Source organism: Cynara cardunculus (genome assembly GCF_001531365.2).
Source record: "Cynara cardunculus var. scolymus isolate 2C chromosome LG 16, CcrdV1, whole genome shotgun sequence".
Taxonomy (NCBI): Eukaryota; Viridiplantae; Streptophyta; class Magnoliopsida; order Asterales; family Asteraceae; genus Cynara; species Cynara cardunculus.
The window spans coordinates 3,820,336-3,834,445 of NC_037543.1; the positions used below are offsets into that span (position 1 = coordinate 3,820,336).

At 31.1% G+C, this 14,110-nt stretch overlaps 1 protein-coding gene across 2 annotated transcripts; it reads right to left on the bottom strand.

Moving 5' to 3' along the window:
* Positions 1–7,048: 7,048 nt before the first annotated feature.
* On the bottom strand, positions 7,049–9,635 carry LOC112529461 (protein LOL1-like). 2 transcript variants are annotated; one of them, XM_025140756.1, is made up of 6 exons: positions 9,620–9,635; positions 9,221–9,418; positions 8,421–8,534; positions 8,218–8,331; positions 8,021–8,130; positions 7,049–7,126 (listed from the first exon to the last, which is right to left on the bottom strand). In XM_025140756.1, exons 2-6 carry the CDS (start codon positions 9,279–9,281, stop codon positions 7,088–7,090), a joined length of 438 nt encoding a protein of 145 aa, XP_024996524.1. In that variant the 5' UTR covers positions 9,282–9,418; positions 9,620–9,635; the 3' UTR covers positions 7,049–7,087. The 2 variants fall into 2 exon arrangements, with proteins under 2 accessions (XP_024996524.1, XP_024996523.1); XM_025140755.1 differs by lacking the exon at positions 9,620–9,635 and adding an exon at positions 9,513–9,605.
* Between the last annotated feature and the right edge of the window lie 4,475 nt (positions 9,636–14,110).

Consider the following 14,110-nt stretch of genomic DNA (forward strand, 5'->3'; position numbering starts at 1 on the left):
TTTTTCATTTACCTAACCATTCCTATCTAAAGAAATATGTGAAAAGACAAATATGCCCTCGTATTCTAACACGAGTAGACCCTTGTATGGACAAACTGTCTATATTGATAAAGTTGTTTGTATGATAATAAATAAGTTGTTTGACTTTTTGCTGAATAAACAGGCTGAATGTCATAAATGACAATTTTACCCAAAGTCTATATTTTTGTCGGATAAAAATATCAATTTAAACGTTTTTTCTAAAAACAACTTGATTATTTTGAACATATATTTTTTAATGAGTGAGTTTGAGATTAAAAGTGATTAAGGGTCTAGATCCCTTCTTATGACATGATATTCGCTCTTATGAATAGGGTTTGTTTATTGAAGGGTAGTTGGGTAATTGATGGGAAATTAAATGGCCGAGTATAAATGAGTGATGGTTTTCAGCTGAGCAATCAAGTCATCAACTGACCAAATAAGCAACAATCGAGCTACTATTTATGGTTGAGCAAATAAGTTATATAGACTATACAACCTATTAAGCTACAACTGAACAACCCTAAGTAGCAAATATACGGGTGTCTAAATAGAATCACTTTGATGCAATTAAAAAACAATAGGGGTCTTAAAAATACATCTACTTTTTGACTGGTGTTCTTTAAATTAACAAAAAGCAGTTGCATTTTGCTGAGCATTATAAGAAGTTGCAAGTCTGAATCATTTTAACTTTTTTAGGGGTATTTGGGATTGCTTATTTGAAACAACATATGTTTTTATACAACAGTCCTTATGAACTTCTGATAAGTTAGAGTAGTTTAACTTCTTCAAAAACTTCTTATTACCGGTTTGACACCGGTATAAGTTATTTATCCAAACACTCAATAATGCTTATTATCGGTGCCACAACGGAATAAGTCAACAAGTTGTTTTTATAAGCAATCTCAAACACCCCTGGGTTTTTTTTAACAACAATAGAAAAGAAGTAAAAGGCAAAGAAGGAAAAAATTACTTGTATGCCCTTTTATATGTTCAATGCTATTAGAAGGGTAACACTATTTTCACACATACAAAAAAATGAGACTATCTTTAGAGGGTGTTTGAAATTGTTAAAAAAAACAATTTATTGGCTTATTCCGGTGTGACACCGGTAATAAATATTTTTGAGTGTTTGGATAAACAGCTTATACCAGTGCCAAACCGGTAATAAGAAGTTTTTGAAGAAGTTAAATCATTCTAACTTATAATAAGTTGATAAACACTTTTATAGAAAATCATAAGTTGTTTCAAATAAGCAATCCCAAACACCCCCTTAATATGTCGAAATCATATTTTTCTGATACTCTATATAAGTTATGGATAAAAGGGTTTACGCTATCATTCGAAACATCCTCGTCATATTAGAGGTTGTTTGGTTAGTTTTTTATTAAGTCATGCATAAATAAATCTAATGATGTGGATTAATTTGTTTGTATAGATTCAAAATGTTCTTGTTTGGGAGGGTTTTTCAGAGACAAAATGAGTTTTTTTTTTTAAATTGGGAGGAGCATGTTCACAAAAAACTTGGTTTTCTGCATAAAAGTCTCCTCTAAGAGCTTACTGATTAAGCCACTTTTTATATTCTTAACTCGCTATCAAACAGTCATGTATAAGTAGGAATGACAACAAGCCGGGTTCGGGCTGGTTATTGGTATCCCCGTCCCTGGAATTGATAACTAAAACCGTCCTGATCCCCATCGGGTCCCCGCGGATTCCGCGATCCCCAAAGGGAACCTATTAAGGGTAAAAATCCCCCTTTTCCGGTTGGTTTTCCCGTTCGCTGTTGGTTATATCTGAACCCGAAACCCGAAGCGATATGAAATAAATTACAATATATTAATTTTCACAATTCTTTTAAAGATGTAAGTCCAAATTTCTCGAACATAATCAAACCAATTATAAACAACATATTAGATTACAATATAAAAGTAAACTGAAATTCAAATAACATCACGATTTCAGGATTAGACAAATAAACTAGACTTTTTCTTGAGCCTTATTTGGGATGTTGAGGTAAAGTGAATAAAAGTTTTTTAAATTTTAATGTTAGTATTTTCTTTTAATGATATGAGCACGTTCAAATGAAAACCGTGCATTTCTAAGAAACCGTGTAAACCAATTTCGAACAATAGAAAAATTTCATTTTTTTCTAATTAAAATTAATCAATAAGGGTATTTCATTCATTTACAATATTTTCTATTAAATATGGAAGTTATTAATAAATCTTAATTAAAGAAACGTAATAAATGAAATTGTATAAATGGTAATATTTAAATATTTAATTATATTATAATATTAAAAATTTGAATTTCATATATTGTAATCTTTAAGAATCAACAAACGGGTCTTGATGAAACAATTGAAGTGTATAATGAAATCATCAAATCGTAGATGAACAAAAGAAAAATCCACAAATGAAACAGGTTTCATGAACGTGACACTGGTTCATGTTGCAAATAAATTATGTGAACCGAAACATTTTCATGATGAACTCGTTGCATTGATTGTGTAGTTGATCCATTTAGTTGGTGAAGAGGAAAATAAAACCGGTGCATTTTGTATTTGGTGCGTCATGAACTAAGTGCATGATGAAACGAGGAAATGATTTTAATCTGCTACAAAATCTTGAAGATTATAACCTGCTCCAGAATCTTGAAGATTGTAAGGCTTAAAAGATTGAATCCATCAAATCAATGGTGAAATAAGAAAATTACTGTACATGAAATATGTTTCATGAAAGTGAAACTGGTTCATGGCGTTATTGAGCATGACTAGTGAAACGGTTGCATAATGTATTTGGTTCGTCATGAAATAATTGCATGATGAAACGGGTACATGAAGAAACTACTCAAGAATCTTGAAGATTGTAATATGCTTTAGAATCTTTAAGATTGCAAGGCTTAAAGGAATTAATGCATCAAACCAGAAGCGAAAGGAAGAAAATAATTTTGCATGAAAAAAAATTCATGAAAGTAAACTAATCTTGGAAGAAAATAATTTTGCTTGAAAAAAGATTCATGAAAGATCGGGTAGGATGTTACCAAATATTAAATTTTGTTTACCATTTATGCCCTTAATGTTGAAATAAAATAAAATTTTAATATATATATTTTTTTAATTTCTTAAAATAAAGTAAACTAATCTTGGCCATTGATCAAGAAAACGGATGAATGAGATTGGTTTACACGGTTTACACAAATGAGGCCGGTTTTTATTTGAACGCTCATCTCTCTATATATAAATATATGTATGTATGTATGTGTGTGTGTATGTATGCATATATATATATATATATGTATGTATGTATATAAATTAAAGTTTATATATATATATACACACACATATTGGGTCGGATCGGGCCGGTAATCACCGTCTCAGCCCCCGTCTTCGTTAAGACGTTCTCGAACCCGATCCGGAAGTTTCTTTTTTCGGTTTTCACCATCGGTTTCGAGTTATTTTGCCATTTTTATGTATAACTAACCAAATAAGCTGCAAGTTTCAATAAGTTTATCAAACCTCTAACAAAGAGACTATTACAATAATAAGCTCTGAACATTTTATTTCTTCTTTTTGAAACAAATTAGGAGGGATTTAATATGAATTAATTCCAAAAAAGGAAAGTTCACATGATTCTTGGATTAAGCTTTTCCAGGATGCTTATCCATACTTGTCTGATTTGTCATTTTCGACTTTATAGATTCTACTATTCAATCCATATTATTTTCCCAACATCAACCCTTTGAGCTTTGATGGGCTGTTTTGTGTTTTCAAACCCAAAACTACAAATATTTGGTTAGAGGTATTAAACAGTAATTAATAAAAATAAAAAAATAAAAAAACTGTCTGGTTTTTCTATGATATAATACGCTCATTCCTGCATAAGCCCAAAATTCCATTCCTAGTTAAACTGGAGGGAATGAAAATTCATTTCCATTTTCATTCTCATTTTCATTCCTCAGCATGAGCCAAACAGACCTTTAATAACCATAATTTTATAATTGATTGTAACAAGATGATTGTAAGGGGGTGTTCGATATTGCTTATAAAAACAACTTATTGACTTGTTCTGGTGTGGCACCGGTAATAAGCACTTTTGAGTGTTTGGATAAACAACTTATACCGGTGCCAAACCGGTAATAAGAAGTTTTTGAAGAAGTTAAACCCTTCTGACTTATAATAAGTTGATAAGTGCTTTTGTAGAAAAACATAAGTTGTTTCAAATAAGCCAAAAGCCATCCCAAACACCCCCGTAATTATATTTAGGTGATGTTTGGTTATTTTAAGAGAGAGAATAAAAACGGAAATGAGAATGCATGAGAAGAAAATTAGGAATAAAATTCTCGTTTCTTTCAATTTGGTCTGGTATGGAAATTAATGGGTCTGAGGTAATAAGTTCATTCTTAGTTAAGTAATCTGATGTTTATTTAAAAAGGGGGAAAGGTTTAAAAAAACCCTACAAACTATCTGATTTTGAATGATTAAGTCCTTAACCTATTTTTTTTAAATGATAAAACCGTTCAAATTTCTAAAAACCGATTAAACACATCCTTGTAACCTGTAAAAACATGTTAATGTGATAAAAATTTGAAAGAGTCTAAAAACCCTAACAAACTATCTGATTTTGAATGATCAAATCCTGATTTTTTTTAACAAATAAATCCTTAATTTTTTTTCCCTAAATCTTTTTACCAAATAAATCATTGATCTGTTTTCCAACAAATAAATGTCAAACTTCTTCTGAATAAACAAAATAATGAACTTTATTTTGAACAAATAAATCCAGATCTTTTTTGAACAAAAAATATATACAATTTTTTTCACTGACAAGAAAGTAAAATGAACCAATTAACAGAGAAATTTTTTGACATTTCCATTACTAATTCCAAAGCATATAATTTTTTTAAGCTTGATTCTAAAGGTCAAAAGTATCAGGAGGTCCCAAGTTCAAATCTAAGGAGGAATAAAAATCCTCTTGTGGCCACGGAGGTTTCAAGTTCAAATCCAAGGAGGAATAAAAATCCCCTTGTGACCACGGAGGTTCAAATGCGGTGACTCCGAGCTATCTGCAAAGTAGGTGGTTGTCCTGGGATTAGTCGGCTCGTATAGCGGGTTGGATATCCAGGTTAATAAAAAAAACATATAAAAATTATGCTTAAAACATAAATTAAGTTCACTTAATTTTTTTGTGTATAAATATTTTTGTATGCATCTATTTGTGATTTAGGAAAAAAGTTTGGGATTTTTTTTCCAAAAAAATTTCAAGAATTTTTTTGGTAAAATGATTTAAAAAACAAAATTATAGATTTATTTATTAAAAGGATAAAGACTTATGGGCCGTTTACGAAGTGTTTACCTGGATAAACGTTTATTAAGTCACATTGTCTTATCGGATGAATATGATAAAGACAAAAAATCTTACCCTGTAAGAGCGAAACAAGGATCAAGAGTCATACCCGGTAAGCGCTTACTGGGTAAATAGTTGTATACGATGCCGTTTTGATGGACTAAAATCTTACCTAGTAAATAAGTGATAATGTTGAATTTTACCAGTAAGTGCTTGGTAAACAACCCCTTAATCATTCAAAATCAGATAATTTGTTGAGTTTTTTAAAACTTTTCCCAAATTTTTATCACATTATCCTGTTTTTATAGGCTACAAGAATGTATTTAACCGGTTTTAGAAAGTTTAAGAATTTTATCATTCAAAAAAATAATTTAAGAACTTAATCATTCAAAATCAGATTACATAAATTGCTTAATTTTTATGTTTTGTTCTAGTTTTTTGTGTTGGTTGATCTTGTAATACAGTTTTATGTGATTTTGAAAAAACGATAATATTTTTATTTTTAAATAAAATATAAATGTGAAGATATATCATAATAAATTGAAAAAAATATTGATATTGGTATCAAAATGACTATTTAAAATTTCTTCTTTTTTGTGTATTTCTTTAATTCATATTTTTTGGTTTAATAATATAAATTTTTATAAACATAATAATTATCCTAATTATATTTTAATTTTTTATATTTAAATGAGATGTTTATCTTTATTTGATTATATTTATCTGCAGTTAGTTACACTAATTCAAACATGAAGCTTTAGTAAGTTGTATCTACATACAATTTACTTGTAATCTAGAATTTTAAGTAATATGCATCAATAAACAGTATTTCATGCATAAAAAATGGTGTTTAAGAGTTTTTGTCAAATGCTTTATAATATAGTATAGATTTAAAGACTCAACTTCATTCAATTCGAATAATATATGTATATTTTTAATATTCAAATATATATTTTATTAACCATGAAAAAAAATAAAATCAAGTTTAGTAATTGGTTTTTTCCTTTTTAAAATATAAATAACAGTTAATATTTATTTTATCTGTCGTATACCTTTATAAAATTGACTCAGCTATTGTATGTGGTAGAATCAGTTCAAGATGACGCATCTTTTATCTCTATTTCAAGGACCATCACATATATTCACGATGTAAGTTTCAAGGGTTTTTGAAAAAGTAAGACGGATTCTGTTGGATGCAAATGTCGACACAAAAGATTGCTCAAGAAAAGATTCGCAAGAATGTCGTGAAATAAGGTCAAAAGTGTCTGTAGGTCCCAGGTTCAAATCCAAAAAGGAATAAAAATCACCCTCTGGCCACGGAGGTTCAAATGTGGTGACTTCCGACTACCTACAAAAGCAGGTGGTCGTCATTTTATTAATTAAAAACAGTGACAATTACCCGTTTATGTAAGTATACGTCTTTTTCGTTATGAACATTTATTTTGAGACGAAAAAAGTATTTTACGTAATAACTGCTTTTATTTATCTAGTCGTTAAATTTTCTTTTGTTGTTCACAAAAATGAAATTACAAAATTACCCAAACAACTTCTTGCCATTTTATTTATGATACCATATTAATACATATTTGTATATATACAAAATCTTGAATCTTATTATTCGAAAAAAAAGTTAACGACAATAACAACAGTGGTAATAATAATCTCGTGTAAGAGAAAATTTATAACTCTATAGACGTAGGCAAGGAGAAACGCTGCCATCAGGTTTACGCGATGAACTTCTGTTCCATACTGCTTGCTGAAACCTGTAGTCATCCAAGTACAGTGAATCATGCATAAAACCGAATGTTCTTTATTTCGTTTGTTAATACTAGAAGGATACTTGTGCAATGCAGCGAGATACATCTCGATTTTAATGTTTCGTTTTATTTTGTCCCATGTCGATGTTATAATACGGTTATATGTGGTTTTGAGAAAAACGATAATGTTTTTATTTTTGAATAAAATATAAATTTGAAGATATCTTAAAATTTAAAAAAAAAAACATATCGATCTTAATATCAAATTAACTGTTTAAAAATTATTATTTTGTTGTGAAATTTCTTTACTGTAACTTTTTTTTTATTGTAATTTAATTTAAGTTTAATAAGGAAGTAATTTATTTTTGATTTAATGATATAATTTTTTATAAAGATAATAATTGAGTATTTTGTTAGAAGACAATGATTATCCTAATTATATTTTAGATTTTTTATATTTAAAATGAAATGTTTATCTAGTATTTGATTGTGTTTATCTGTAGTTAGTTACACGAATTCAAGTATCGAGCTTTAATAAGTTGTACTTATGCATTATTTACTTGTAATCTTGAATTTTAAATAATATGCATCAATAAACAGTACTTCATATATAAAAAATGATTTTTAAAAGCTTTTGTCAAATGCTTTATAATATAGTATAGATAGTGGTTGCATTGACAATAACATTAATATTACCACACGAAAGTTGCAAACGTAAATGGGGAATAAATTGTTGGTATATTCCGTATCAAATATATGATACGTTTCTCAAAACAGAGCATTTTTGATACAGTTTGTCTGCTTTTTTAGTATGATTTTGGTTTTATTATATGTTTAAGTTTGTGACTTAAACTGCTTTAAACGTGGTTATGAAAGAAGAAAGATAATCTATGTACTAACCCCAATAGCGGTGATGAATTGGCAAACTGCACATTTCACAGACCGTGCACCGTACGGGTACATCAGTAGCATCCTACAACTTCCGCAATTGACATGTGCGACTTGATTTCCTGCAATGGGAGTCAACAGTTTTAGCGATTTTAATCACGACCCTGAATACTGAGAATGTTGATTAGGGCAAATGAAAGAGTGGGTACCTTCTAACGCCAAATTGATAGTGTGACAACACGAACATTGTACGCTTGCCGCTCCACGAATGTACATGAGCAAAGTGTGGCAACCTCCACATACCAATTGTGCCATTTCGGTACCTAAGAAATAGATAGCAACCCAGACCCTCGTTCTGTGTGAGATTTACTGAGTTAAAGAAATACTAAGACGTCAAAGAATTTGCATATACCAGGGGGAGGAACGGCAGTGACCGAATTGCAAACGGCACAACAAACGGAGGTTGCGCCGATCGGATAAAGTAGAAGATTTCGACATCCCGAACACACTAGTTGGCTTTCCGAACCTATTCAAAGAAAAAACAGAGCACTCTGTTTACTACCTCTGACTTTTAAGAGTCAACACAACCGGTTTTCAATTTCGAAATCGGTAACACCGGTTTCGAGTTACCGATAACGGAACAAACAATTCATTGATTATATAACATATTTTCAATGAATCAAAACATTTTGAGCTAAAATAACTGAAAATTCCGATGCAAACTTTGAATTTGAAAACAACAGAGTTTGACTTTGACTTTTCAAAATCAAAAGTTGACTCCAATCCATCCACTTATACACAACAATCACCTTAAAAAAATCATCTGGGTATACCATATAATTGTATATTATACTGTTTTTATTGAAAGTGATCAATTTTTTTTAGCATAAAAGATCTTGTAAACCACAAGTTGGTACCTGATTGGTTTGAGCTTGGTTCCAAAGGTCAAAAGCACCAAGAGGTCTCAAGTTCAAATCCAATGAGGAATAAAAATCCCCTTGTGGCCAGGGAGGAGGTTCAAATGCGGTGACTCCGACCTATCCGCAAAGCAGATGGTCGTCCTGGGATTAGTCGGCTCGCATAGTCAACACATCAAGAACAAAGTTCAAATTTTATGCAGGATTCCATCTTTTTACTGCTTCAATCTCCTCAAAAACCAGATTTTTCTTTAAACAACTTACAGAAATGGATATGAATTTGAAGCTTAAATACCAGTTGCAGGTGGTGTAAATGGTGGTGGAGGAGTTGGATATGGAGCAAGAGGAACTGGCATTGTGAATCTTGAGGATTTTAAGGAACCGAATCTCGTCGACTTCGATTCGTGTTCTTCGAACTCCCGGAAAAATCAAAAGATTACTGCTTTTGGAAACATGGAATACAATCTCTTCTCTTCCACCCTCATCATTTTACCTGAAAAAGATCAAGAAACAGAAGGCAAAAATTCAAGAAAAACAGAGTGATTGAAAAAGGGTCATAAAAAAGGCATGAAATTTGAGACACCCACATGAAGATTTGCAATAAAGATGCTGAATTTATTGGATTAATGGCACATTTTAGAGGTTTTTAATGGCACTTTTTTATGTTATGAACTGGAGTGGGGTAAACACATACCTTAGCATTGTAGATAGAGAGAGAGAGAGAGAGAGAGAGGAGAGAGAGAGAGTGTAGAGAGAGAGAGAGAGAGAGCAAAATTGGGGTTTGATAAAGAGGGAGACATCGACCTTTTGTTGTTTATCAACTTGGGTTCTATAGGTATTAACTCGACATATTGACTTATTTCGGTATGACACCAGGGTGGCAATGGGTCAGGTTGGGTTCGAGTTTAACTTATTTATTAAACATGTTGAAAATCTCAACCCAACCCAACCCATTTAATTAAATGGATTGAGATTTTTCAACCCAACCCAACCTGTTACCTTAATGGGTTGACAACGGTTTGACATGTTTACGATTTTCTTAACCCAACCTGTTAAATAAATGAGTTGAACTTGGGTTGACCCATTTACTTTTAAAATTTTAAATAAAAAGGACTATACTATTTTTTTTGAATAAAACACAACCACAAATACAAACAAATTGTTCAAAGTTTGAATAAAACACAACCATTATATCCAGCTCGAAAGTTGGATTAGACTTTGGAGACAATAATGGAGTAACGGACTAAAGAGTTTTCTTAGGGTTCATGATTATTAAGAGTAATGGAGGCGATTGAAATTTGGAGTTTCATCTCACGACGATAGGATTTTTTATTAAGAATAAAACAAAATCAAAAACTAGAATACTAGATATAATATTAAAAATAAAATAAAATTATATAATATTTTAAATGAGTTGAAACAGATTGAAAACATGTTAAAAGTAGGTCGAAAAATTCAACCCAACCCAACCCATTTATTTAAATGGGTTAGACAGGTTGACCCATTTATTTAAATGACCTGCTAATTTTGGGTTGGATTCGGGTTGAGTCATTTTTGGCCACCCCTACCAGTAATAAAGATTTTTGAGTGTTTGGATAAACAAATTATACCGGTGCCAAACCGGTAATAAGAAGTTTTTGAAGAAGTTAAACCCTTCTGACTTATAATAAATTGATAAGTGCTTTTGTAGAAAAACATAAGTTGTTTCAAATAAGCAATCCCAAACACCCCTATAGAATCGAACCTTTCCTATTATCATTTTTCGTTATAAATTATATCAGATGTTTATACGACATATACTGTGTATAATATAAGAATATATGTGCGACCTGTATAGATTGTTTTTAAAAATGGAGGTTCCAGTGTATACAGATTGTATAAAACGGGAAATTAACAACTTACTTTTTATAGGATTTGGGTTTATACAGTTTTTTTTAAACAGTAACAATGAAGTTTTTATTTCTTTTATTTACGACAATATAATATAATTACGTTTGATTCAAAGATAGGTGGTGTTTTAAAACGTGCCGTCATGGCGCTGACAAGATAGATATGTTAACAAGACGTTTTTCCCATGTCCCGTAACCCCGTTGCAACTCACTACAAGAAAATTAGCTTTATAGGACGCTTAAATTGTCTAAGGGGTCGTTTACCAAACACTTTCCTGGTAAGTGCTTACCGGTAAAATTTAACACTATTATTTACTTACCAGGTAAGATTTTAGTCCACCAAAACGATATTGTATGCAACAATTTACCCGATAAGCGCTTATCGTGGTAAGAGTTGTCGCCCTCACTTACTGGGTAAGATTCTTGGTCCTTATCTCGCTCTTATCGGGTAAGATTTCTTGGTTCTTACCATATTCATCCAGTGAGATAATGCTACTTGGTAAGCCTTACCCGTGTAAGCGCTTGGTAAACGACTCCCAAGTGTTATAATAAAATACTTGTTTTTAGGATCAAACTATAAATCGTTCTATCTAAAAGTGTTACAAAAAGTTTGTAGAACGTTTTTGGACATTTTTAACAAGTTTTTCTAGTTTGCTTTTAAAATAAATAGTATTAATTATTTTCTATGTCAATTTTGAAAAGTATCCAATAAATCCAATTTTGTAGGACACTTTTTCAAATAATGTCTTATAAAATAACTAATACGACACCTTAATTTAAAAACGTCATAAAAGACTTGTAAAAATGCTACAAATCTATCGTAACACTTTTTGGGTTCAAAATAACCACTAATTAATGCTTTATCTTTAAAAAACGACATTTTCAATCAGTTTCATCCAAATCACGTCATGAGTAACCCATAGCTTTCTTTTAAAGATTTTTTTCTTCTCGGTCGTTGTTATCTTCAAATTCAACATATTATGTATCTGTTCAAACCCGTTCAGCATCACTGCAAGGTTTATCTCCCATGATATTAGTCGAAATGCAGAACAGTCATGGCTAACAAAGACGGAAATTAAAATTCAAAAAACCGAAATTGAGCCCATTCGACACAAAAAATGAATTGTAACTACCCATTATAAATAATCATTCCCAAGAATATACGCCTGTCTGCTATCCACACCAGAATAAAGAGAGTTTTCCGAAAAAAACCTGCTAGTGAAGGAAGACTTCCTAGGGATAAAAGACCCAGTCTATTTTATATATACCGCTTACAAAAAAATATGGAGCATAATTGTTAAACAGTTACCTTTTGTTCCCTTTCTCTCTACCTTACAATGTTTACCAAATATTTACCCGGGTAAGCGCTTACTAAGTCACATTACCTCACCGGATGAATATGGTAAGGACTTAAAATCTTACCCGGTAAGAGCGAGACAAGGACCATGAGTCTTACCCGGTAAGTGAGGGCGACGACTCTTACCACGGTAAGCGCTTACCAGGTGAATTATTGCATACAATATCGTTTTGATGGATTAAAATCTTACCCGGTAAATAAATAAATAATAGTGTTAAATTTTACCGGTAAGCACTTACTGGGTAAGTGTTTGGTAAACGACCCCTTAGTTTGTCTTAAAACAAGTGTCAACTTTCAAACATTACTATTTTTTAAAAGTTCAGAAACCGTGTTATTTTACAATTTACATGTGGGAGTTTGGTTTAGGAAAGAGAAAGAAAATAAAAATACCAGAGAATGAAAATTGGAACTTCCCCCAGTTTAACTTGAAATGAAAATTTGGGCTTCTGAAAAATGAATCCATTTTTAATTACTGATTGATACTACTAACCAAAAACCCTGTAAGTTTAACATGTCCCAAATATATTACTAGACACACTTGAAACCAGACAAAACTTATCTTATAGAAGATTAACGTGGTCCACATAAGTGTTTAGCAGTCGTCAATAAAACAAAACTAATCAACAGTTCAGTAATTTTGTGAACTATATAATAATAATACATGATAAGATGTTGAAATTTAAATTTGACGAAAGTACGCAACAACATTCAATAATTTTGACCAAATGCATATGATGTGGTTCTTATCAATATGAATCTATCTAGGAACCCGTACTGTCTACGTGATAATAACTGATAATCACAGTATCATCATTTATGTCAACGATCTAGTCATCAACACTCTATCATTTATATCGTTTGGATATAATTTATGTCCCATGATACCCGGTCTTTAAAAATGTAGTTGACAGGAAAATCGGGCTGTGGTTTTAATATATGCAACCTCTCACGTCACCTTTCGATAACATTTTTTTTTGAATAACCTGGATATCCAACCCGCTATGCGAGCCGACTAATCTCAGGGCGACCACCTGCTTTACAGATAGTTCGGAGTCACCGCATTCGAACCTCCGTGGGCACAAGGGTATTTTTATTCCTCCTTGGATTTGAAACTGGGACCTCCTGGTACTTTTGACCTTTGGAGCCAAGCTCAAACCAATTAGACACCACCCTTATGGTTAACAATTCTTTTTTTAGTTGTCCTATGATTATTCACACACACACACACATAGATACGTACATACATAAAGTAAACAAACAATCATGTTCATATGACGCAAAAATATGTCTAATGTACTAATAGACTGTTTTATAGGACTTAAGTTATATAACCAAACAATTTAATTTTCTGTATAAAGACGTTGTAATAAATTTATTCAATGTTTTTTTGGCGTTTTTAGAAGTGTTTGAGGTCGGTTATATTAGTTTTTTTAAATGACATTTTTGAGGAATATCTTATGATAACATCATTTTATAGGACGTTTGTTTTTATAAGATACCTAAAAAGATGTTATATATAAAATTAACGAGACGTTTCTTTTCATCAAAAGTACCCTAAAAAATTTTAAGATGTCAAAAAACGTCTTATGAACTTATTTGCTATCAGAGACGGACCTAAGAATTTTTTAAGTGTTGGCACAATTTGACTATAAGAAATACAAATATGGATAATTTTTCATAAAATCATCATTGATATGTTGGTTAGTTCTTTACTTTTTGACTAAATAGTTCTATTAAGAGGCAACATCTGAATCGATAAGAGGTGAATGTTTGGCAAAAATAAAATAAAAAGGTTTGCCTATTAATGGTTCTAAAAAATTCAACGCCCTAATTTCATTATGAATAATTACCAAACAATTATATTTCATTTTGCATTATATTATAAAAACCTCTTAATCGTTATAACCACTTAATCATTTTGTATCAAATCATTCAGCAA

Coding starts and splice junctions, on each gene's coding strand:
- LOC112529461 (XM_025140756.1), bottom strand. CDS start 9,281: ATGCCAGTTCCTCTTGCTCCATATCCAACTCCTCCACCACCATTTACA. Junction 8,535..9,220: donor ATTTACACCACCTGCAACTG/GTATTTAAGCTT, acceptor TTCTTTGAATAG/GTTCGGAAAGCCAACTAGTG. Junction 8,131..8,217: donor TATCAATTTGGCGTTAGAAG/GTACCCACTCTT, acceptor CTCCCATTGCAG/GAAATCAAGTCGCACATGTC.